The sequence below is a fragment of the Pteropus vampyrus genome, unplaced genomic scaffold (genome assembly GCF_000151845.1).
Source record: "Pteropus vampyrus isolate Shadow unplaced genomic scaffold, Pvam_2.0 Scaffold15, whole genome shotgun sequence".
Taxonomy (NCBI): Eukaryota; Metazoa; Chordata; class Mammalia; order Chiroptera; family Pteropodidae; genus Pteropus; species Pteropus vampyrus.
The window spans coordinates 8,530,198-8,555,182 of NW_011888796.1; the positions used below are offsets into that span (position 1 = coordinate 8,530,198).

The 24,985-nt window shown below is 31.7% G+C and overlaps 1 protein-coding gene and 2 pseudogenes across 1 annotated transcript in view; all 3 read right to left on the reverse strand.

Moving 5' to 3' along the window:
- KIAA0586 (KIAA0586 ortholog) overlaps window positions 1–24,985 on the reverse strand; it is an 85,539-nt gene that overhangs the window by 41,024 nt on the left and 19,530 nt on the right. The window contains exons 11-26 of the mRNA XM_023527206.1: window positions 24,630–24,738; window positions 23,799–24,016; window positions 23,313–23,385; window positions 21,612–21,839; window positions 20,506–20,680; window positions 17,759–17,953; window positions 16,056–16,243; window positions 12,776–12,883; window positions 11,522–11,602; window positions 11,116–11,309; window positions 9,711–9,829; window positions 6,265–6,464; window positions 2,899–3,056; window positions 2,268–2,489; window positions 1,436–1,689; window positions 298–374 (exon numbers count right to left, since the gene is read on the reverse strand). Of these exons, the coding sequence (XP_023382974.1) occupies window positions 298–374; window positions 1,436–1,689; window positions 2,268–2,489; window positions 2,899–3,056; window positions 6,265–6,464; window positions 9,711–9,829; window positions 11,116–11,309; window positions 11,522–11,602; window positions 12,776–12,883; window positions 16,056–16,243; window positions 17,759–17,953; window positions 20,506–20,680; window positions 21,612–21,839; window positions 23,313–23,385; window positions 23,799–24,016; window positions 24,630–24,738 (2,599 nt within the window). The remainder of the gene's footprint in view (window positions 1–297; window positions 375–1,435; window positions 1,690–2,267; window positions 2,490–2,898; window positions 3,057–6,264; window positions 6,465–9,710; window positions 9,830–11,115; window positions 11,310–11,521; window positions 11,603–12,775; window positions 12,884–16,055; window positions 16,244–17,758; window positions 17,954–20,505; window positions 20,681–21,611; window positions 21,840–23,312; window positions 23,386–23,798; window positions 24,017–24,629; window positions 24,739–24,985) is intronic.
- On the reverse strand, window positions 10,582–10,700 carry LOC111735868 (annotated as a pseudogene).
- On the reverse strand, window positions 18,749–18,867 carry LOC111735858 (annotated as a pseudogene).

Below are 24,985 nucleotides of genomic sequence, written 5' to 3' on the forward strand. Positions count from 1 at the left end.
GTTTAAACAGCTAAGGTCCTGCCTAAAATATTGTAAAGGCAACGTCCAACATCAGCTAGCATTTCATTACCTAATTACATTAATATTTTTCAACTACTGGAGCCACAGAGGTTAACAATTTTCATTCTCACAATTATGGTAAAGAGATATGTAAGAAACCTTAAGTTCCTTCATGGATATTTTATTAAATTTTATGTCTATAAGCCAAATATTTGAGAAAAAGCCCTGATCAATGGCAAGAAGTTCATCGAGAAATTCTTCACATCAGAATTCAATGTGGAGTCAATCATTTCTTACCATTTCATGGGCATCATGCAGAGTACTAGATAAGCTATCATTTAGGTTTGTCAGATACAGTCCTCCATCTCCTAGAACTAGAAATTAAAATGTAAAACTTTAGAAAAAAGAAGAAACATAAATTTAGAAAATATCTAACCATAAAGCCATAGAACATTACATTTAAACTACTACAATAAAAACACTGGCAAACTTAATAAATAATAAATCACAAGTTAATTTCACCAGTATTTTTAAAGTATATTTTTCAACAAAGATGAATTTCTGTTTCATAGGCTTGTCACAAATTAAAAAGAACTATAAACATCAACTATCACTATGAAATTGAGAAAGAGGCATGCCTATATACTACTAATGTAATTTAAAACTGGTTAACCTTTCTGAAGAGCATGTTGGCAACGTGTTGTTATTTTAAAGGTGCATTCTCTGACTCAGCAATTCCGCTTCTAGGTATGTATTCTAAGTTGTCAGATAAGTGCACAAATATATATACACACATACATATATACATTATATATATACATCCTTGCACACACGTACATATATATACATATATATGTGTGTGTGTGTATATGTATATATGTATATATATGTATGTGTGTGCAAGGATGGTCAATGGAGAGTTTAGTATGGAAACTTTGAAAACAATCTAAATGCCCATCACTATGGAAGCTCTGTTTTAAATAAATACCACAGCCACTAAAACAACAACAACAACAAGAACAAACGATGAGATGGAGCTATATGTATTCGTATAGAAAGATGCCCACAATATATTAAGTTAAAAACTTCAGGTTTCAAAACAATATGTATAGTATGATCTTATTTCTAAAAATAAAAATACATACACATACAAATGTATTGAGTTATTTATATATGCATAGAAAAGACTAGAAGGGAATAACCCAAACTGTTAGGAGTGATGTTAATTCTGGAGGGTGGGATTTATGAGGCTAAGATCCAGAACAGTTAACGTGCACAGTGTCCATATTCTTTCCACTATGCCATGTTAAATCTTGAAAATTAAGTAAAAACATTTTGAACAGAAAAGTATTATTTAGGAATTATCAAAATCTAAGTATTACTTAGGAATTATCATAATCTAACCAATGAAATCAATTGATACAAGTTAACTTACTCCTGGGAGCCACTTTTTGACTACAGTCAAATAAAATCTCTCCTTCAGAGATGTGTCTATCTAGAGTTTCAGTTTCAGTGGCAGTAACACTCAAGGTGCTCTCCACTGTTGAGGAATCAGAACTTGGTATCTGTATAGGGGAAGCGGCCTTGGTGTCAGCAGGAAGTGGCATCAAGGGAACTGGCTTTGGAGGTACTGGTTGAGCAGTAAAATCCATAATCTCAGGTTCTTCATCCCTGGCCACAGACATTACACTAAGAAGAAAAAGACATATTTCGAACTTATTAGGTCACTGAAGGCCTATATTAATTTTGATATTCAAAAGCAAATTCAAAGGTAATATGCCTCCAGAAAAGTATTTCAAAAATCTGCACTACTATAATTAATTAACAAGATTTAGTTTTCAAAAATTGTTTTCATGCTTTAATCACAGGCCTTGAAAGTTCTACCATCCACAAATAAATCTGTTTTTGGGCTTGTTCAGGGTGACATGGCTATAGACCCTGGACTGTGGCTCCTCTGGGGCGTGAACCCAGTATCTTCTGCGTGTAAAGCAGACATGCTAACCACTACACTATGGAACCAAGTCCAAAAACATTTTCTATTTTATTGACAGTATGTTCTCAAAAATATCTGTTTAAAAAAATGTAAAGTATAAATAAATTTGGTAAAATTTAAAAAACTTAAAATTTTTGAAATCGCTTTCTACTAACGTATACAGTAGCTAGTGATTTACAAAGCTTCATTTATCATTTCTGATGTTGTCAATGGGTCACATAAGTCAACTTCAAATGAAATGTACAGTTACTAAAAGTGAGTATGTTATCTTTACATAGCTCTCGGGTGAAGTTCTTCTTGAAGAGAGTTGGGATTCTCTTCTTCCAATGGCAGGTCTCCATCACCCCATGGCTTGGGAAACTCTGGATTTGATATCTTCAGTTTATCGATAGAAATCTCTGACAAAGTTGGGGTAAGAGCTGCTGCAGGAGGAGGTGTAGTAACAGGGGTAACTACTGGAGTATTAACAAGTGTGACAGCAGGCATGTCATTGCCTAAAGATTGTTTTAAAAAAAGAAAGAAAAAAGTCAAAGATAAAAGAATTCCACAGAAGTCCCATAATATTTTGGCATACAAATAATGGCAATAATAATTAATCATAATAATGGCCACTAATGGAAAAATTCCCAAATTAATTTTGTAAAATATAAGAAAATAACCTTGGAAAGCATCGTTTTTAACACCAAAATGAACTTAAGGTAGTCTAATTGTCTATTAGATTATACATTTTAAAAAGAAGCAACCAATTACTTAGTTTCCACGTAAGAAAAAATGATGTCTTAAAAGCTAATAAGCAACAAGTATATGTATGTATACTAATCTATAAAACATTTTATAAAACAAACCATGAAATTTTCTTTAATAGTTGCTAAAATTAAAACTGAGTAAAGAAATAAGTAGCTACCTTTTTCAGCAATATTTCCTTCACAGGAAAAGCTACATCGTGATCTGAATCACACGGAGAAGAATCTGGAGTTTTTAGCAACACATACTCCTTAGGAAGTGATGAAGGTGAGCAAGGAGGAGTTGGCTGTGGGGTAGCCACTGGGGTACACACTCTTGCCTAAAATAAATTAATAAAATAAGGTAAATGTGCAGATAATCACCCAAAGGTAATGTGAAATAATAAAATAAGTTCACTCACAGATTACATAGAATTTAAATGAATCAGGGAAAAAAACAGAGCCCTAAATATTCTGGCTTTTGAACTTCTAAGCTATTAGTTTCACAACGAGCCTGTAGAAAGCCTCAGGCAACTGAAATATTTCTGCCTCTGAAATAGCCACCCCCACCCCCCTAAAAAAATCTAAGCCTACCTCTTCTGATACAGAGAAGATGATTAAACAGACACAGACGAAGATCAAACTCAAATACAACCTTGGGTAGACCACGTAACAGAAAGAAAGCATTTTAATTAACTGACAAGATATCAAAAAATCAATCTTTTAGCACAAAAGAACAGAGCTTGTAAAAAGCAATGGAAGAATAAGAACAAGTGTTGGGGGTGCAATGAAGACAATATAGAGGTGAAAAGTACTGGGGAAGAAAAGAATAAACATTTTAAAATCAATTTGTTAAGTAGATCATCATTCAAATGATTCAAAATTCAAAAAATAGAAAAGGATGATAGTGAAAATTAGGTCTCCCTTCCTACTCATGTCCTATCTATCTAGTTCTCTTCCCCAGAGTTATCAAATATAATCTTAAGTCATTCCATATGTATAGATTATCTACGGAATAAATTCCCAGAAGTGAGACTGCTCATTTAAGAGGCTAATTGCATTTTTAATTTGAATACATGTTGCCAAATTTCCTTCTAAGGGTTGTGTTAATTTACATTAACACCAGAAAGTATGAGAATTCTCATTTCCTCAAGGTTTGCCAAATAATGGCATTATTAAACTTTTAGAGTTTTACCTGTCTAAGCAGTAAAAATAGGATTTATTTCAGTGATTTTCTTATTATTAGTGAGACTGAACATCTTTTTATATGTATGTGGGCCATTTTTTGTGTGTGATCTGTCTAGATATGTCTTTTCTCCACTTTTCAAATACATTACTTGACTTTTTCTTATCATTTAAAGGCCGTTATGTACTAGGGTGATTAACCTTTATTCTGTATTATGAATTGCAAACTGAATCACAATTTAAAAACCCTGAAGCATATTAGAAATTCTATAGTATTGCTTAGTAATTAGCATATTCTTAGCCTTGATTTTTAAATGAAATACACTCTATTTTTTTCTTGACTGCATAAACCTATATATCATAAGAGCACTGTTTTCAAACACTACTGACTCATCATCCTGAGAGGATTTGAAGGTATTCTGCTAGTATTGGTAATGGATAATGATGATAAACTATTAATTACTGAATATTTACCACATCCCAGGTGCTAGATTAAGCTCTTTTAATGTATCATCTCATTGGATCTTCCATAAAATCTTATATGATGGCTAAGAAGATACAGTATCATAAAGACGTCAGTTCTCCACAAGTTAAACCAATCAAAATTGGATTAATTCCCATAAAAATCCCAATAAAATCTTTTATGAAAACTAATTTAAAAATATATTTGGAGGGCCAAGAAAAGACATGACAATTCTGAAGCTAAGGAACAATATAACAGTGGGGGAGAGGAGTTTACCCTCCTAGATATTCAGTAGGCAGATTTTGGTTAAGCTGTGTTTAAACTCTAAATATTTTACTCTGTTATACAGATGAAACTAAAGAAAGAGAGCTGAGGCTTCAAATTCAGATCTTACCAACTCCAAAGTCCATGCTAGTAACAATTAGATATACTGCTTATTTATATTGATTTTTCTACATTTTCTCATTCAGTCACCCTCATGTGAGTATGTGCGTTATACGGACAGTAAACAAACTAAAGTTAATTAGCACTGAGAAAACCATAATCCTGATGACATCTGTACTGCACAAGTTACCAACGACCTAATAAAGGACAGACCAAAACTATGTCCTAAATATCTTGCACGCTAATCACATTACACAAATTACACTACTTATTTAAATTTTATGGAGACTGGTATGATTTTGTTTATGTCTCAAATGAGTCAATTTAAATGTTTCACCTACATAAAATGATGTCTTCGTGATCTATAGGATCAGAAGTGTCTACGAATTTTTTAATAGAAAGTAATATAGAGTACATTTTGGTTTCGTATAATTTTGTGTTGCTACTGTGGGGGCTCAGAACAAGTCACCCCAAGATGTACTTCCATAGTGCACATCGTTTTTAGCTAAAGGCAACTTTAGCTTCAGGCTCAAGAGAAACTTCTGCTCCTCCCTTTACCTAGAACTTAAATTAGGGGCCTTGCCCATAATAAAAGATTATAATAATTACTGAACATGCAATGACCTTCTGAAGCCCCAAGGTACATTATCTCATCCCTAGTTCAGAATGTCTTATGTACCCATTTTCCCTTTCTGTCTCTGAACATCTTATGCATACAGGGACTCTGACTCCCTCATATATACAGAATTCTCATACATATGTATGTATTAAATTGGTTATTTTCTTGTTAATCTGCTTTATGTCTATTTGAATATTAGACCAACTGAAAGAACCTTTAAGGGTAAAGTTTCTTCCTCCCACACACTATAATAGATTAGAAACTCAACATAATAAGACTCATTAAACAAATAACAACAAAAGTACTTAGAACATATTTTCTTTTAAAAACTAATAATATCAGTTCATATTATAACCAAAAGCAACATGTGATCATTAGTTGTATCTTAAATTTTTTTTAAAAAAAGGTATAAAAGCTATTTTGGGAACAATTGGGGAAATTTGAATATAGACTATACCACATAGTATTAACGTATCAATGTTTAATTGTGGGAGTATGATAATATTATTTCAATTATGTAAGAAAGTATCTTGTTCTTAGGAGATACTGCTGATGCTTTTAGAAGTGTCATGATATCTGTAACTTTCAAATAATTTTTTAAGAAATATAGTAACATATGAAGACAGATAAAGGAAGTATGTAAAATGTTATCAACTGATAAATATAGGTAAAGGGTATATGTTCATTTTTTCATACTTTCAACTTTACTGTAGATTTAAAAGTTTTAAAATAAAATGCTGGGGGAAATGGTACTATAATCATAACAACAAGGAATCAATCTCCACCACAAACTATGATCTTATGATATCAATTTAAAACTTGTCCATTTTACTGCTCTTTAATAAATGTATCAGAAATTCTCCAGGACCCCAAGTTATGAAAGGAGAGTCATGCCTACCGGCAAGTATGTTTTGCTTGTTGAAACCTCCCCAGAAACACTTGTAGCAACAGGACCCTGCTTCTTTGCTTCTCTGTCACCCAGCATGACAGCAATGGTCTCAGCAAGAGCTTCATTCACAAAATGACTAATCATGTGCGAATTCACAGGAACCCCAGCATCGACAAAAAGCTGGAGGGCTCCACTGCTTGTTCCGCCCACTAAAAAAATGAAAGAATTTCAGAATAAGTGTGCAAGAAACATGTTTTCAATCCAAGCCTTACTTCTTAAAATTTTAGAGACACAAACATATGTGTATGAGGGGGTGGGAAGAGGAATAAAAATACATCTACTAATTATGAAAGAGAATAAGATGATAACTTACATAACAAACATCCTCTTTAAACATACAAAAAAGGGAAGGAAAACATACAGATGAAAATTCACTTATATGACCTCTTCACTACCACAGAATTCAGTGATAAAAAAGATTTACACCACATTAAATATTCTATCTGAAAACAATCCACGTTTCAAAGAAACCCCGTGATAGATCTTGGTCAAAACACAAAGACACAATGACTGTTGGGGGACTTTAGAGAAATGGTAACTGCTTTATAAATATGAAAACTATCTTCCTTCTAGTTTCGTATACATCAGTTATTAACACTAAAGGCTGACCCTCTTCAAACTTTAATAGTAGTTTAGGTGCTTAGTATCAGAAGCTCCAAAGGCGCATTAATTTTCCAAATAGGTTGTATTTTCACCTGTATGAATGTACATGAAATTTAGTAAAACTTCCTTAACAGATTTTTCTAGACTTAAAGTTGCTAAATTTCTAAAGCTTTGTGTGGAAAACATGTAAGACATGATCTATACAACTTGATGGAGATGTGACCTTTCCAAAGAATGTTCCTTAATTAGTACAACTATGCAGCAACATTAAAAAGTCCCTAAAAAATGGATGTATGTGTCTTGGGATCACTTGTTGAGGGATAAGCAATAGTAATTTACTTTGGAGTTACCATAGCAAAAACTATTACAATCCCTAATTTATATTCGACATTTAATGTCAATATGTCTCTTTTTCGTTCCCATTGTTTGGGCATGACCAAAAATCAGAACATCTTCTGTTGGAAAGCCCAAAAGCCCTACCTATACATAGGCAAAATAAAAGCAAATGGACAGGCTCTTAAAGAGAGAACAGGATCTAATTACCTAATTTGGAAATTTTAAGATTTTCATCCAGAAAAATATCAATTTCCTCATCACTTTGTTGGTCAGTTTTTTCCTTCCTTCGAAAAATGAGATAATGAAAGAAAACCTGAGGAAGTAGCCATAGAGGAGGCATTCGAGTTATACTACATAGGAAGGATTAATCAAATTCAACAATAAATTGTATGGATCTAGGCTGTGACTGGGAAGTGATTGAGGAAGACCAAAGAAAAGAAAATAGAATAAACAGTAACTCTGAGGCTTTGGAGATTGAGTGCTTAGAAAGTTGTGATAATATTAACAGAAATAGAAACAATGGAAGAGCAGTTTGGGTTAGAAAAATGAGATACATTTTGGACATGCCGAGTTTTGGATGCCAGCGGAACATCAAGTAGAAATATTCATCAACAGGCAGACAGAAAGTCTGGAAAAGAGATCTACACATATATAGCTGATTTTCAACAAGAATGTCAAGGCAATTCAAGGGAAAAAAGGGTAATCCTTTCAACAAATAATGCTAGAACAACTGGATATCCATATACTAAAAAAATAAATCTTGATCCTTACTTCACACTATACATAAAAATTAACTCAAAATGTACCATAGGCCTAAATGTATAGTCTTAAACCATATGTCTTCTAGAAGTAAATATAGAAAAAAATCTTAATGTTCCTGAGTTAGGCAAAGATTTCTTAAATAGTACACCTAAAACATCACAAACTATAAGAGAAAAATTGATAAGTTAAACTTTATTAAAAGTAATCCTTTGATCTTTAAAAGATAACGTTAAAAAAAACAAAGGTTAAGATACAATTAGAACATATTTGCAAAACATATACCCTATAAAGAACTTGTATCCAGAATAAAGAACTTTTACAACTCAATAATAGGAAGACATAAAGCTCAATTTAAAAATGAGCAAGCCATTTAAAAAGATACTTCACCAAAGTAAATATACAGGCAAATAAGCATATGGAAAATTGTACATCATCATTAGTCATTAGGGAAATGCAAATAAAAACCACAATGAGCTATCTCTAAATGTTTACAGAATGGCAGAATAATTAAAAACACTGACAACAGCCAGCATTGGTGAGGACATGGGGCAACTGGAACTCTCAAATACTGCTGGTTGGAATGCAAAATATAATAGTTACTTTGGAAACATTTAGCAGTTCCTTGTAAAGTTAAACATCTATTTACCATATGACCAAGAAAGATTAAAAGATGTGTTTAAAAAATTTGTTTGCAAATATTCATATCATAGCTTTATTTATAATAGCCCCAAACTAAAATCTTACAAATGTCCATCGACTGGTACATGGATTAACAAATTATATCCCTACAGCGTAATATTACTACATGCAACATGATTGTTGAAGCATTAAGCTAAAGAAGACAAACACAAAGGACTATGTACTATATGATTACAAATATATAAAATTCTGAAAAAGGCAAAAATACAGTAATTGAAAGTAGATCAGTGGTTGTTGGGGCTGGGTGGGCATAGGAGGGGATTAGGAATTAGTTGCAAAGTGGCATAAGGGAACAACTTTTTTGGATGACAGAAATGTTTTTTAATATCATGATCGTGTGGCTAATGTACAGCTGTGTTTATCAAAACTCATCAAACTGTACAATTAGAATTGGTGAATTTTATGGCAAGTAAATTGTACCTGTAAAAAGCTGATGGAAAAGGAGGGGAAAGAAAAGGGAAGAGGAGGGAGAAGCAAAAGGAAAAACGAGGGGAAAGAGAAGAGAAAATAGGAGGAGGAAGATGAGGAAGAAAGAGGAAGAAGAGAAACAATGTGGGCTCCATAAAAAAAGAGGCTCATTTATTCACTCAGTGAATACTTATATTCTTATTAGGTGTCAGTCAAGGGCTCGGCGCTAAAGGAGAAACAACTTTAATTCCAAGTAATTTTTATAGTCTAGAATGAGACAGATATGTAAACCAATCTTAATACAATGTGATAATTACTAAAACAAAGATATATACAAAGTACTATGGGAAATAACAGATTTGGGGTGGGATGGATGGAGGGTAGTATAATCATGTGAATGCTGCAGTATGAAATAAGAGAGTGAGGGAGAACTAATGTCCATGACAGAGAAGAACTGAGAAGCAATATGGGAAGAGCTTGTCTTTTGTCAGCCAAGGACTACTTGACTTCTAGACTACGTAAGTCCACAATGACCTGAACATAACTTTTTAATAACAAAAAAGTTAAAGAGATTCCATTTCACTTACCAATGTCAGAAGTCAACGGTTCACTTGCCTCACTGCCTGAAATACTGACGTTAGCTAGGGCCTGTTGTTGGATTGGAAAGAGCCCAGAGATAATTCTTGACATTATTTCTTGTTCTACCCTAGGGGATAAAAGGATTCCTGAATTTGACTAAAATGTATAAAGTGTTAGAAACACCACTCTAAAAAATAACTTCTACCCATGGACACAACATTTACATGTGAAACAGGCATTCTGAAAGCCAGATCTGAAAAGGAGAAAAAATCAATTGTATCCCCTAGCGAAATAAACCATGTGAAACAGATCTTCATGCGGGAGATAGTTCATTACATCAAATTAAAATCTTTCAGATTAGTTTAATGAAAAGTTTAACAGATCTCCTAAATTCATAAGGTTTAGGTCAATGATTAGCATATCATATACCTATAATGTTGGGTTCCCTACTCTGAAAGCACACATACAAAACCATACAAGAGCAGAGCTAGAAAAAAAGTCTAGCTGCCCTCTCTTCGAGGAATATAGACTGCAATACAGGTAGGTAGTATTCTCCTTAAAGAGGAAAGAAAATTTATTTCCAAGGTCGTTTTCAGGAAGGAGAGAGGGAAGGAGAAGGGGAAAGGGAAGGGGAACACAATAGGAGACTACTTCTGTATGTTAGAGCAGCTAATAGAATGAGTAACAATTATGATTATTCAAGTAATAGATGTTCATTGTGAAAAAATCAGAAAATTTATAAAAGTTAAAAAAATAGATAAGGCTCACTCATAATTCAGATTCAGAGATAAACACAGTTAACAATTTGGTATGTTTTTGCACTTTATTTCCTATGCACATTTATTTTTGTGAGTTCTTTTCTTTTCTTTTTTTTCTTTAAGCCTATAGCACCTGGTAGTCCTAGGTGGTCTCCCATCTGAGTACTAATCAGGCCTGACCCTGCTTAGCTTCTGAAATCAAATGAGATCAGGCATGTTCAGGGTGCCATGGCTGTAGACTCTATTTTTGTGAGTTCTTATAAACTACAGTTAAATCAGTAGTTTAACACACCAGTGTGTTATTAATCTTTCGACATCATTAAATATTCTTCTAAACTTAATCTTGATAACTGTATTAATATTCAGTTTAGTTTATTCCATAATTTCCTTAAGATTTCTCACAGGTAAAAACAGGGATAAAAAATAGTTCATAAGTTTATAAAAGTAACAAACACAATAGCACTTTGTTTGTAATAAGTGCCATACATGCTAAGTAATCTATCACCTAATATCAGAATTATTTCCTAAGGATAAATTTCTGGAAGTAAATCACTGGATTAAAGAATATGTACATTTTTAGGCTTTGTTACTTAACAAGAGCCTCTTTTGCCATAATAAATAGTCTAAGTAAAAATGCTCAAGGACAGAAACTCACCATTGAATTAAGCTATTTTCCAATGTTTCTTTTCTCTGAATTACTTTATCCAGAGTATCAGCAGTGGGCTGAAAAGTAGAAGCAACTGGTGGAAATGGAGGACCATTATATTTTGTGGAAACAACTTTAACACCTCTGTTAAACTCCAGAATTGGTTCAGAGTATTCTGGAATTTCATCGCATTTTTCCTCTTCCTGATAATAAAAATAAAACTATTATATTCATGTATCTGTTCAACATTTACCGAGTGACAAGAATAGCCAGGGAACTTAGGTAGGTGAATTAACCAACACTTCCAAATTAATCAACAACATTTCAATTAGATTGTATCACATTATTTATAATACATACATTTGTCTATCACATGGAAAAATAGTGGCAGAAAACAGTTTCTAAGCTTTGTTACCTGTATGACATCAATTACTTCATCAAAGTTAGTTCCTGGAAACTTCACCTCTTCTTCATCTACCTTCGTAAATTCTGGAGTCTAAAAAAGCATTTTCAGAAAGTTTTGGTTGTACTTACTGTCTTTTTAATTTATACATAATTTTTCATATTTCTACCCATAGCATAAGTTTGTAATTACATCGCCCTATTTTTTTATTTTAATATCCTGCTCAGAATTGATTTCATCAATAAATGAAATCTAAGGTAGTCCCCAAAGCAATTAGGTTCTCATTTCAATAGCTATAAAAATTAAATATAAGTTTTTCTGTCAAGGACTCCACAAACAATGCAACTGAAGTCAATTGATCAAGTTGATCTGATTGTGATTTCTCTTCTAGGATTAAGATAAAGTGTTTTTATGTGTGTAAATATATAAGTATATACATATATAAACTCACAAAAAGACGAGATACAGAATCAAATAATTCAGAAAGATAAAAGTTATTTTACATATTTAGTCTCTAGGCCTCAATATATATAATCTAGTCACCAAAAACCACAATAACCTCCTCCTGACAGTAGAATAATAAACAGTCCAAAAATTATTTGTCATCATGTTTTAATAAAATTATGGTGAAAAAAATTAGTGATGAAAAATTAAATTAGGCACAAATGCATTTAGGGGCAGTTCTATTTTACTATTTCTGATCCAGAAAAATTGTTGACTTTCTACCTTTCCTTAAAACTGTATCCTTGGTAACCAAATTTGCTTACAATAGATGAAACCTGGGAAAAGTTACAGTGCTATGTTGCTGTGTAGTAAAGTCATAATTTTGTTAATAGCAAATAAATATTGGGAAGAAACATATATATTTGCATCATGTCAATAATATAATGACAAAGTGACATGCCAAAACATGAACTCCAATAGTCACTATAAAACTTACATTCAGAAAAACTAAACTTAATTCTCAGTTAACACAAGGTTCTCCAAAGAGAGAAATTCTTTCTTCACATATGAGAGCCTTACAACTTAAGCAACCAAAAAGTTACACTAAGGATTATTACTTTCGGAATGTTTATAAATGTAAGGATCTTAATTAAAGTTTCTTTTTCAAGTTCATAAGCAATTCCAGATTCATTTTGAATCTTTTCCTTAAAATCTAAATTATTATAATGGTTATAATTATAATGGAAGATTTTGCATGGAACATCATTAGTTAGAATCTATAGTCAGACATTACTCAAAACTATAAAAATTTCTCAACAATACCTGTATCCAGGTGTTCAGAGGAGGAGATGCTTCCTTGGGACTAGGCAGAGATGGACTAACATCAGCACTACCATTTGAAATGCTATCAATATCTACATTGGGTAATACCTAAAACAAAACACAACATCCAGTTTTCTGTTCATCATTTTGACTCAAATATTTGTCAATCTATATACCAACAACATATATTTAACTTTTATTGCAGACAATGGATAATAAATTTTTTTAATTATAAAAAGATATTTTACAAAATTTGGAAAATAAGGGAGAACATACAAAATTCTATCTTGAAATAACTTCATTTTCACTATTCCCTTTATCTTCTTATAGATAGCTAAAATATAAAATCATTTCATTTCTGATTTTTCATTATAATTAGGTCATAAACATCTTATCACACTTCCATATAGACCTCATAATTATATTTTAAGTGGCTGTATAATATTCCAACATATATACATGCCTTAATTAATCATTTTTCTGTTGCTGAACACCTATGATAGTCCAATATTTCCAATATTATCTGTGTATTGCTATGAAAAAATCATATATATATATATGTATATATATATATATATATACATATATATATATATATGGTTGTTTTCCCTAAACTTTGAATTATTTCATTATACTAGAGATATTAGATTAACTCCTTGAGCCACAGGGCATGACTATTTGAGATTCTTGGTAATTACTGCCAAAATGAAATCCAAATGACCTCTATTTATGTCACCTAAAACATAATCAATTATAAGTTTTACCCAACCTTCATCCAAATTAGATAATATAATTGTTTCAGCAATAATAGTTTTTAAATGGATGTATATTATTTAAATTCGTATTATTTTGGTAACTAGCAAGATTTAAATTATTCAGTTTACTTGTTTATAAACTGTATTTCCTCTACTGTAGAGTCTTATTCACATTCTTTGAATATTTCTGGATTTGCATCTATGATTTCTTATTAACTTATGGAGGTTTTTATATTTAAAATTAATCCTTTTCAAGGCAAGACTATAAAATGAGGTAGAGACAGTCTCTTCAATAAATGGTGCTGGGAAAACTGGACAGATACATGCAAAAATAAAAAAACTGAACCACCTTCTTACGCCGTATACAAGAAGAGACTCAAAATGGATTAAAGACTTAAAAGTAAGACCCAAAACCATAAAAGTTCTAGAAGAAAACATAGGCAGTAATCTCTCTGATATTGCTACTAGTAATTTATTGTCAGATATATCTCCTCGGGCAAGGGAAATAAAAGAAAAAATAAACAAATGGGACTACATCAAACTAAAAGTTTTTGTACAGCAAAGGAAACCATCGACAAAATGAAAAGACAACCAACTGAATGGGAGAATATATTCGCATATGATACATCTGATAAAAGGTTAATATCCAAAAATATATAAAGAACTCATGCAACTTAACAACAAAAACCAAACTATCCAATTAAAAAATGGGCAGACGACCTGAACAGATATTTCTCCAAAGAGGACATACAAATGGCCAATAGACATGAAAAGATGCTCAAGGTCACTAATCATTAGAGAAATGCAAATTAAAACCACAATGAGATATCACCTCCAGCCTGTCAGAATGGCTATCATCAAAAAATCAAAGAACAAGTGTTGGTGAGGATGTAAAGAAAAGAGAATCCTCATACACTGTTGGTGGGACTACAAATTGGTACATCCTCTATAGAAAACAGTCTGGAGGTTTCTCAAAAAATTAAAAATTGATATACCTTTTGACCCAACAATTGCACTTCTGGGTATTTATCTAAAGAAAACCAAAACAATAATTCATAAAGATCTATGTACCCCTATGTTCATGGCAGTGCTATTTAAAATAGCCAAGATATGGAAGTTACCTAAATGCCCAACAACAGACAGACGATTGGACAAAAAAGTTATGGTTCGTATATACAATAGAATATTACTCAGCCATTAAAAAAATGAAATCCTACCATTCACAATGACATGGATGGACTCAGAGGTTATTACGTGAGTGAAATAAGTCAGACAGAGAAAGATAAATACCATATCACTTACATGCAGAATCTAAGGAACAAAAAGAACTAATCAAAAACAGACTCACAAATATAGAGGACAATCTGGTGATGGCCAGAGGGGTGGGGGTTTGGGGAGACTGGGAGAAAGAGGTGAAGGGTTAAAGAAGTACAAAGTAGTAGTTGACAGATGGTCATGGAGATGGGGAGCATGGCGTAGGGAATGCAGTTAGCATTAATGTAATGGCTAGGTGTAGAGCTAGAGGACAGAAAGCAATCAGGGGGATTGTTTTATAAACTATATAAATGTGTAACCAATGTACTGTATACTTGAAACTAATAAAATAAAATTTTTTAAAAAATCGTTTTTAGCATATTCCTTTCATACATTCTCACTATATGTTTTTCTTTTTATTTAGGATTTTTTTACATATGTAAGTTGTAGATTTTACAGATTCAAATCCATTTTTCTCTCATATCCAGACTTAGTTTCAGCTTTGATAAATATTCCATGCAATTATCTTCTATTCTTCTATATTTTTATGGTTTGTAGTTACACATTACCCTATTGCCTGTTTGGAACTCATTTGCTATACAGTAGGAGTTTTAGAATCTAAAACTGATCTATTTTCCACATTGCTAACCAATTATATACCACACATTATTTCATTTATAAGAATCCTATTTCCCACTGACTTATCTATCACACATTACATTCTTTTTTAAATAATTAACATTATTTCTGAAATACTTTTTTATACAGGACCAGTACCAAACACTTTAACTTTTCTAAACCCTTTGTCCGTCAAATATCAAACTGATTTTAAACATCAAGTTTAAATAAAAGTCATAGTTTTTTTAAATTACGATTTCACTTAAATTACACATTTACATAGGAAGACTTGACTACTTGAATATTTAATCTTCACATGTAAGTCCTTTCTCCATTCAAGTCTTCCTAAGTTTGTATAAATATTGAAGTATTAATTACATAAATCACACACATTGTCTTTATTTTTTTTAATTAGTTATACTATTTAATTGTTCCCTTTGGAATATCATCGAGTCACTTGGAGACACTGGCATAGAAAAGGTAGCTTAAACTATGCAAAACAAAGATAGAGACGTTACATTAACATCACAGTTTTAAAGAACAAAAGACTCATGATGAAAGCAACGTTTTCATGAAGCAGTATAACAGATTTTAAGTACTGAAGTCCAAGATTTTTTTTCCTAAAAAATTTCTGTTCATGTACTCTGGCATACCTGTACAGTAAGCTGAGGAGGATCCTTTTTTTCTGACTTCATTTCTACAACTGCTATGTTAGGTTTCTTTACTCCAGTTCCTGTTTTTCGAGATGATGGAGGAATCGAAGTAGTCACTGTTACAGGATGGGGCTTGTTTACAATTACTCCAGCAGGTGGCATGGAATCACTATTACTTTGAGTTTGTCCTAAAAAGTTTGGGGGAGAAAATGAGCCAACCATTTCAGAAATAAAGAGAAAAATCTAATACACAACTTGGATCTTTACGGCTGAATTCTCATACGAAAGAAAACACTATCTGCAATCACTTTTCCCTCTACCATCACCATTTTCATTAAACCATGTCACCCTTTTAGCAATGACTAACATTTATTTGGCATGCATATGTACTAAACACTTCACATACGCTATCTATGTGATTTAACCCTTTAATTTAACCCTCAAAACAAGCCTATGAGGTTTTAATATTACCCGCATTTTACATTTGGGGAAACAGAAGTTTAGAAACATATAATCTGCCAAAAGTCATAACTGTTTGTAAGTGACAAAGTCAAGACTAAAGTGTACTGCATTTTATTGTATTATTTTTATTTTCAAATTCCATAAAGCAACAATAGACAGAAATAAAAACAACCACGAAATACTACTGTTTGACTACAAATATTTGTATGACTACAAATAGTATGTAGGCCAACTATTTGGTAACTACCAAAGCTGTCAAAAACTTGTTAGCTTTCACTTCGAAAGTTCTACTTGTTTCCTATATTTCAAAGTAAAGAGGGACAATACAGTGGAATCATTAAAAACACAGACTCTAAATAAAGCCAGACTGCCTGGATTTGAATCTCAGCTCCACTCTTCTAACTCTGTAGCCTTTGATGAATTACTTAACTCCTCTGTGTCTCGGTTTCTTCATCTATAAAAATGGTATATTACCATGTGTTTTATAGGGTGGATTAAATAAATTAACATATGTAAAGTGCTTAGATTTGCACCTGGCACACAGTAAGGACTTTATAAGTATTAGCTATTATATTAGTAGAAGGCATGTTTAGACAGACATTAGCTACCAAGTTGACATGCCGTTAACCCATAATATCAAAAATAAAAAATTCTCTCCTATTGAAAATATTCATCTTTAAATCATTCATCAAAATAAAGGAAGAATAGCAATGGCACTAAAAGAAAAAAAAATAACTAGATTTGAAGAGCTAGTGAAAGCAAAAATGACTGATCAATTTTTACAATGATGAGTCTGAGGGATCTCAAATAAGTAAAAAACTACTATTGGCTTTGAATACATATCCACACAATATTTACTTATCACAGTCTAGTTCAAAAGTACATAAAAGGTACTTTAAAAACTTCTTCTAAGACATGATGATATTAAACTGGTCAAAATTCTTGAATTCTTTAATTATATGAATGTCTATGATATGCCCAAACATTTTTAAAATTTCATTTGATCTACAATAGTGTATTATAAAATACCAAAAGAATGCTTCTTATGAATAAAACTATAGCAGAAACCCATATCAGAGTTCGATATTATACAGAGTAAGACACATTCTGAGACCCTACCTACAAATATAAACAACACATAAAGGAAAAAATAGGTGACTATCATGTCAGCATCATCCTGTAAGTTCTGCTACTGCTAATAAGAATTTTAAATTTACCCTATATATTTTGTTTGAACTTACCTAAAAGAATTGCCATAGGAATTAGATGACCTTCCAGTGTACCTGAAAGAGTAGGCATTTCTCTGCTTGGGCTGAACAAATACTGCTGATCACCATGAGGCAGCATAGTAACGGAATGTTGTGGTTTAGAATCTATCTTCTTAGGTTTTGTTGCATAAAAGTCAGTTTGTGTTCTTATTGACTTGACTTTAGTGCCTGTAATAATCATCAATGGCAGATAATTTTAAATACTTTTGGAACATCTACTATCTAGCCATCTAGAAATACATAACTCTTCTTCACAGAAAGATTTCATTCTATATAATAAGGTTATAAGCACCCCAAAATGGAAGGAACACATAACCCAGGAGTTGGCAAACTTTTTCTTAAATGGCCAGATAGTAAATATTTTAGTCTCATGGGCCATGTGGTCTCAATTGCAACATCTCAACTCTGCTGTTGTAATATAAAAGCAGTCATAGACAATAGATAAATAAATAAGTGTAGCTATGTTCCAATAAACCTTTATTTATAAAACAGGCAGTTGACCCACAGACGATGGTTTCTCAATCCCTGAAAATATGTAACAACTTTTACAACTACTATGACAGAACAAATACAATGCCTAGAAAACAAAATGTTAAGATTAAGAATATTCAGACTGTATTATTTAAGTCATTAAAATTTTTTCTACAGGTACAAAGAAGCTAATAATCATTTTTAGAATTAAATTTTTTTCACTGTCTCATTAGACTTTACTCATGAATAATTCTTCAATTAAATATTTTTAAATAAATTTATTATTATTTTTTTATTATGGTGACATTGGTTAACAAAATCCAGTAAGTTTCAGGTGTACAATTTATTTATTTTTTATTTATTTTTTAAACATTAAAAATAAATTTTTTTAAATTATTATTTATTTTATTTTTTTAGGTGAGGCAACCCTTGGTTGACCTCACAGATTGCAAGGACCTTGTCAGTTTACAATCCCTTATTTTTCATTTTTTATGCCTACAGCACCTGGTCTTCCTAGGTGGTCTACCATCCAAGTATTAACCAGGCCCGACCCTGCTTAGCTTCCGAGATCAGATGGGAGCGGGCTTGTTCAAGGTGGCATGGCCCTATATTCAGGTGTACAATTTAGCAGTAAGGCATACATATATTGCATTGTGAGAATAATTCTGAATTATCAGTCTTTATCCTTTGAAAATATATACAGTAATCAAATTCTATACCTATTAAACCCTTACAAAAATTAATATCATTAAACATTTTTTTCTATTGCTATAAAGTAAATCTGTCTGTTTATATAGACACTAAATCTTGAATTCTTAAAGAATTAGAAACTTTTCTGATTATCAGTCGGTCTTTTTGAAGAAGATAAATTTCTATGGAATCTGAGAAAAATGAAGGAAAGTTAAAGTGCAAAGAAAAAGAAACTAAAATATTTTGTAAATAAATTCCTGACATCGCTACATTTTTATTTTTAATATGTGAGCAGTTTTATGAATCTAAACTTTTAAATATAGTTTCATGATCCCAAGAAAAAAATTTTAGTATCACCATCTGTATTTTTTCATCCTATTGTCTAGTATTTATTCGTTTGATTGCATATTTTCTTGAGAGTTTACTTAAAATATATTTTTTCACAAATCAAAACTGAAAGTGAGCCATGCAAATGTCTAAGGGATAAGGTCTCTAAGTAGAGGAAACAACAGGCGCCAAGATCCAAGGATGCGCATGTGTCCACAGGTTCTCAATCACTTCTACCATTAAAAATGTTACTTAATAAAGTTATTTTTGGACATGAAAGTGTTTTAAAACCTTGAGTTATTTTTTTCAAAAACTTTCAAAATCTCAAATATAATTCGATAGAAAAGTTTCAATAAACAAGAGGAAACTTTAGGGTAAATATCATCTATCTGGGTAACTATCATCCATAAGTTATATGCTTTTTACTAAAATGACAATAGTATGATTTCTAAATAAACCCTTACATGATCACATAACTTTTAGAAATGAAAACTAAAGCAACTGCCACTGTTCCAACTTCCAGAAAGTACAAGAAAGAAAAATGAGTTGGTATCCACTAGTCACCGTATATTGTCAAAGTGGCTTATTAACTGCTAAAATACAAGTTGAGGAATTTTTAAATGTAAGGCCAACAGACTCAATATTTAACTAAGAGTTATATTTAGATATACTAGTGATATGGTAGCTGTGAGTCAAAACAGTGATAAGTGAAGATATTTTTAGTTGTGAACAAAATAACCAAAAAAAAAAAATTCACTTTTTCTACCTACTGTTCTTTGAGAACAAACAAACAAAACTGCAAAAGCACCCATAAGCACTGTTATGATAATATACAGCATATGGCTAGTCTTCCTGTTCATAAAAAACATGATGGACCAAGGTCTTCAAGGAAATGACTGCTTTCCCTAGATTATAATTTAAAGTAGTTGAGATTCATCGTCTCATAAATGAAAATTTTATCATGCTTTGCTTGAAGATATCATTTAAGCCTATATTTTTTCCCACTTATTCCTACCTTGTGTCTTGAATCTGGTCTTTTTTTTCCCACTTATTTCTATCTTGTCCCTTTAATTGGGTCTATTTTTTCCTACTCTATTAGAAGGAATTGTTTTTCCATCCCTAAGCATTGAACTGCATTTATAAGTAACAAATAAAAAGCAATAATTAAACTTTACATATTAAACTGATGCTATAAAAAATGAGGTATACCACAAAAAAATGAGGGTCCTTACCTTTAACTCGTTCTATTATTTTTGGTCTCTGTGGTTTGCACTTAGGAGATGGAGAATTAAATCTGAGATACGGTCCTTTTTTAAGAGTGCTGCGATGGCCTTGATAAACTGGTTTTCCATAAATTTGTAACATATAATCTTCATCTTGTATCGCTGTGTTTGCTTTCAAAAAACCCTAAATACAAAAAGGTTTTCAACTCACCAGCAAAATAGTGATCAAACACTTATCTCATTCTTCAAAAGCCTCCTTTTGCCAGCTTAAGTACTATAATAAGAACAATCAGGTCAGAAAAGTCCTCTATTTTAAATGGCTCTTAAATTCTGGACATAGTTTTCAAACTATAATTTTAAAGTTTTACAGTTTTCAAAAGTAAGAGAATTAAATATAAAAATCATCCACCCCAGAAATATAAAGGTTCTTATACTAACAAGAATAGTTTCAGCATTAAAAAGTATAGTTTAAACACATTTTATGTATTAAAGTACAATAACATAAATCAAGTAAGTCTTTAAATGATTTTCTATATTTCTGATCCCACCTTCAATCATAATCTAAATGCCACAGAAAGGTAGCATTTATTGAGTATCTACTAAGTGCTAAGTATTGAATTAGATGCTTCATTAATCTGTCCCGAAATCTGTGTTTGGCATTAAGGAAGTTACAGCTTAGTTAGAGCAGCCACAATATTCCCTCCACAGCATCTAATAACCATGCCTCACAATCACTAGGCACTAAACATACATTTGTTAAACCTGAAAAATAAACAAAAAACAAAATATATACATATACACACACAAAAATGAAATGCAATTTGAGTATCATGAACTACTAATTTTTGACTAGGTGATCTCCATACATACCTGCTATAACTAAAATACTGTGAGTCTTAGTGTGAGATCTCAGAAGAAAAGAATTATGCATTTTGTGCAGTGCTTTTCACATTATGTCACATAAACCTAAATATCAATAGTTTAAAGATAGTTTACATTTGCACAGTCCTTCTTATTTTTAAAACATTTTCATAGTCACTTCATTATTTTTATCTTAAAGAAAATAATTAGTTATAATGAAACTTTTACGCCACAAAACCAAAGTAGGATCTTACTTCTCTTCTCTCTTTCTGTAAGCTTGAAGCAGGCATGTTCCTCACAGGTGGATTTCTAAAATATTCTTCTTTTTGTTTTTGAGAATGTTTTCTTGGAATTACAGAATTATTTATGGTTTTGTCTTGCTTATTGCTTTTAATATCTTTACTCATACTATGAGTTTTCTTGATTCTTTGATTCTTCTGATCAAATTTCTTTTGTTCATAATCTTTTCTTGCCAGTTCATCCTTAACATAACCAAAATTAAAATTACTTAAGAACTATCCAAGTAGTAATGGTTCCACATTAAAAGCATTAGAATTTATTTTCTTTGTTATAGAAATACAGTTTAGCAGTTTCAAATGCTTTACAAATAAATGATATTGGCTTACATATGAATAAAAATTCTCTGGAAGAATAAACAAAAAACTAAAAAGATTGGTGTATTCTGGAGCAGGGCAAATCAGAAATAATAGATGAGGTACAGAGAGGTAGGAGGGCAAATTTTCACTATAGACTTTTATACATTTTTTGATGTTTGAATCATAGGGCTGTAATAACGATTAAAAAATTAAATTAAAAAATATTTCCAAAGGAGTAAACAACTTTGTAATAAAACTCCAAAGTAAGTATTTATAAATTAAAGTTGCTTGAAGGTTTAAACAAACATATTTTGTATGGAATCCACAGTAATAGAGTGCCATATAGAGCTAGTTGTCTGCAGAGCCACAGCTGATCTCCAAGTCTTTCTACTCTTAGTTCAACTTGTTTCTGGTGCATCATATAGTGTCTAATATAAATTCTTCACAACCACATTAGAGACATATATTCTTAAACAACGAAGTGTAAAAATATATTTCATTGTTTATTGCTGTGAAAACAGAATGGACACTTCATCTTGCTTTGATTGTGGATAAACATAGACACATATCTTACAGTCAGGAAAAAACATTTTGTACCCTAGGATAAAAATAACACGTTTATCTTTTCTAGTTCTGTTCCTTCAAATACATAAAATTTTAATAATTTCCTTTAAATTACTGACCCCCTAATAAAAATAACACTCCTAAATTTTTCAAGGCTAATGTCTGAAGATACACTGTGAATGGGAGAAAGCATCAGTTTTTCCATCTGGAATTAACTTCTGTAAACTCAGTGACCTTAGAAATCTTGTGGGATATTTTCCCTTTAAATAATTTTGGTGTTTTTACTTCAGTAAGCCAATGCTTCTAAATCTGCTGTCTTGAAACATTTTTGTAAGTATACTTCTCTCTTTTTTAAATGCTTTTGCTAAATTTTCTTTCAAATACCCTTATTTTACTTATTGTCCAATAATTTGCCAGATAAAAGCCACAATATAATTTCTGAGACAAAGCACTTATTAAGCAAAATGAAACATCACTAAATAAATATAATGACAGAGTGAAATTAAGAATTATAAGTAGACTTATAATTTTGTAACTACTACTTACAAATTAGTAGTTACGAAACAGTCACAGGGATTTAGAGTATAGCATAGGGTATATAGTCAATATTATTGTAATGGCTGTGTGTAGTGCCAGATGGGTGATAGGGTACTGAATGAATGAATAAATGAATGAATAAAAAGAATTATGAGTAGACTTATACATAAGAAATTTTGAGAATAAGTATAATACTTATAAATTGGAAATACGTTATTTCCTAAGAATTCACTCAATTCTATTTTTTTTCAAAGCTACCTGAATTTCTGCAGAAATAGTTTTAATCCACTCATCCACTGTCTTTCTGATCCGAATCTTCTCTGACATCTCTCTACAAAAGAGAAGAAATAATTTTCTTAAATTAACATTTAACCTCCTGAGAACAGAACTGGGATCAGATCGCTCATCTCGTTTTGAATCTACTTGTATCCTTCATCTGAAAAGGAAAAACAAATGTCATTAGTTTTCATCAAATGTTTAAAGGATGTCTGAAAAGCACACATGGATCTCAGAAGATTTGTACCAAAGAGAGAAACATAATTAAAGGTAAAATTCACATCTGTAAAAGTAATAACAACATGTATATATCCAAACTTCAACTTCTTATTAAGTCACATCATAAAGGCAATAACCTTTTCTAAATATTAAAATACACTAAACAAAATGAAGTGCTTAGAAAAAAAAGAAAACCTGTAAAACTGGCAGTTTCATAAATAACCCTGGGATACCAGCATCCTTTCTTACCTGTTGGTAGATAGAGCATTGATAAACGAATACATGGCAGCTCCATCCTTTGCACGAATAATAGCTTCCAGGTTTTCTTCAAGTACTTTTTTATTGTTTTGTACTCCTCTCAAAATCTTCTCTGCATCTTTCAATATGGATCGTGTGCTGGTTGTTTGAAGTTTAATGTAATTCTGTGGAAGATCAGCAAGCGTCGTTATAATCAGAGATTCTTTTGGCTTAAAAGGAAAAAAAAGGCAAAAATGTTACCATGTAAAACTCATATTAATTATTTTACTACAGACAAGAGCTATTACTATGGTTGGGGCCATACACCATGCCAATACATTATAAGGACTTATTTAAGTGCTATAACAGAATACTTGGCAATTAAGATTTTTTTCCATTTAGTAGTACTAATGTGAATGGTAAGTGAAATGAGGCTGGGAAGTACACAGTGGTGGTAGGTAGACCAGTGGTCAACAAAAGCTATATCTGGTAAAGAAAGCTAAAACGAAATAAGAAAAAGTTGTCTCTAGGTAGGCATGGCAGACATTGTGAACTAGGTAAACAAGGGCCACCCACAGATTTCTCTCCCCCTTCTTTTGCCTCTGACAGAAGTTGGAAAGCTAGAGGGAGATGTGGCTCAGTCCTAGCCAAGAAGCAGGAAGTTGAAATCACTTCATGAGGGCTTCTGGAAAAGTCTGTAAAGAGATCAGACTGGGTTAACATATCTTTTTTCAGTGCTTTGTCTTAATCGTTCCTCTTGCTTTCTGTCTTGATAACTTTATTGTTTATTCATAATTTTTACCTTTACTAATCATCAATTTTAATATCCTCTTTCCACTTTACCTGGAGTATGCCATTTGTTTCTTTCCTCTTTTGGCCAAGATCATAAAGAACATCATCAGACTTCTGCACAGTCACTTTAGCTGTTCCTAGTTCTTCATAGGAAGGAAATCTTTGAGAGAATAGAGTATCGACACTGCAAAAAAGTTTTTAAATAAAGTTCCCTAAATTGTCATAAGTTCAGAAAACAGTTGATTACATAAATCTTTGATACATTCTGAGTTATATGAATTCTAAATGGTATCCTATTAAAATTGTATAATTAAATTAATCATTTATATGATAAAACATATGTAACACAAAAAATCATAGAAGACAAAATTACACGACCAGACTAGTTTAGGCATAATGGGAAAAGA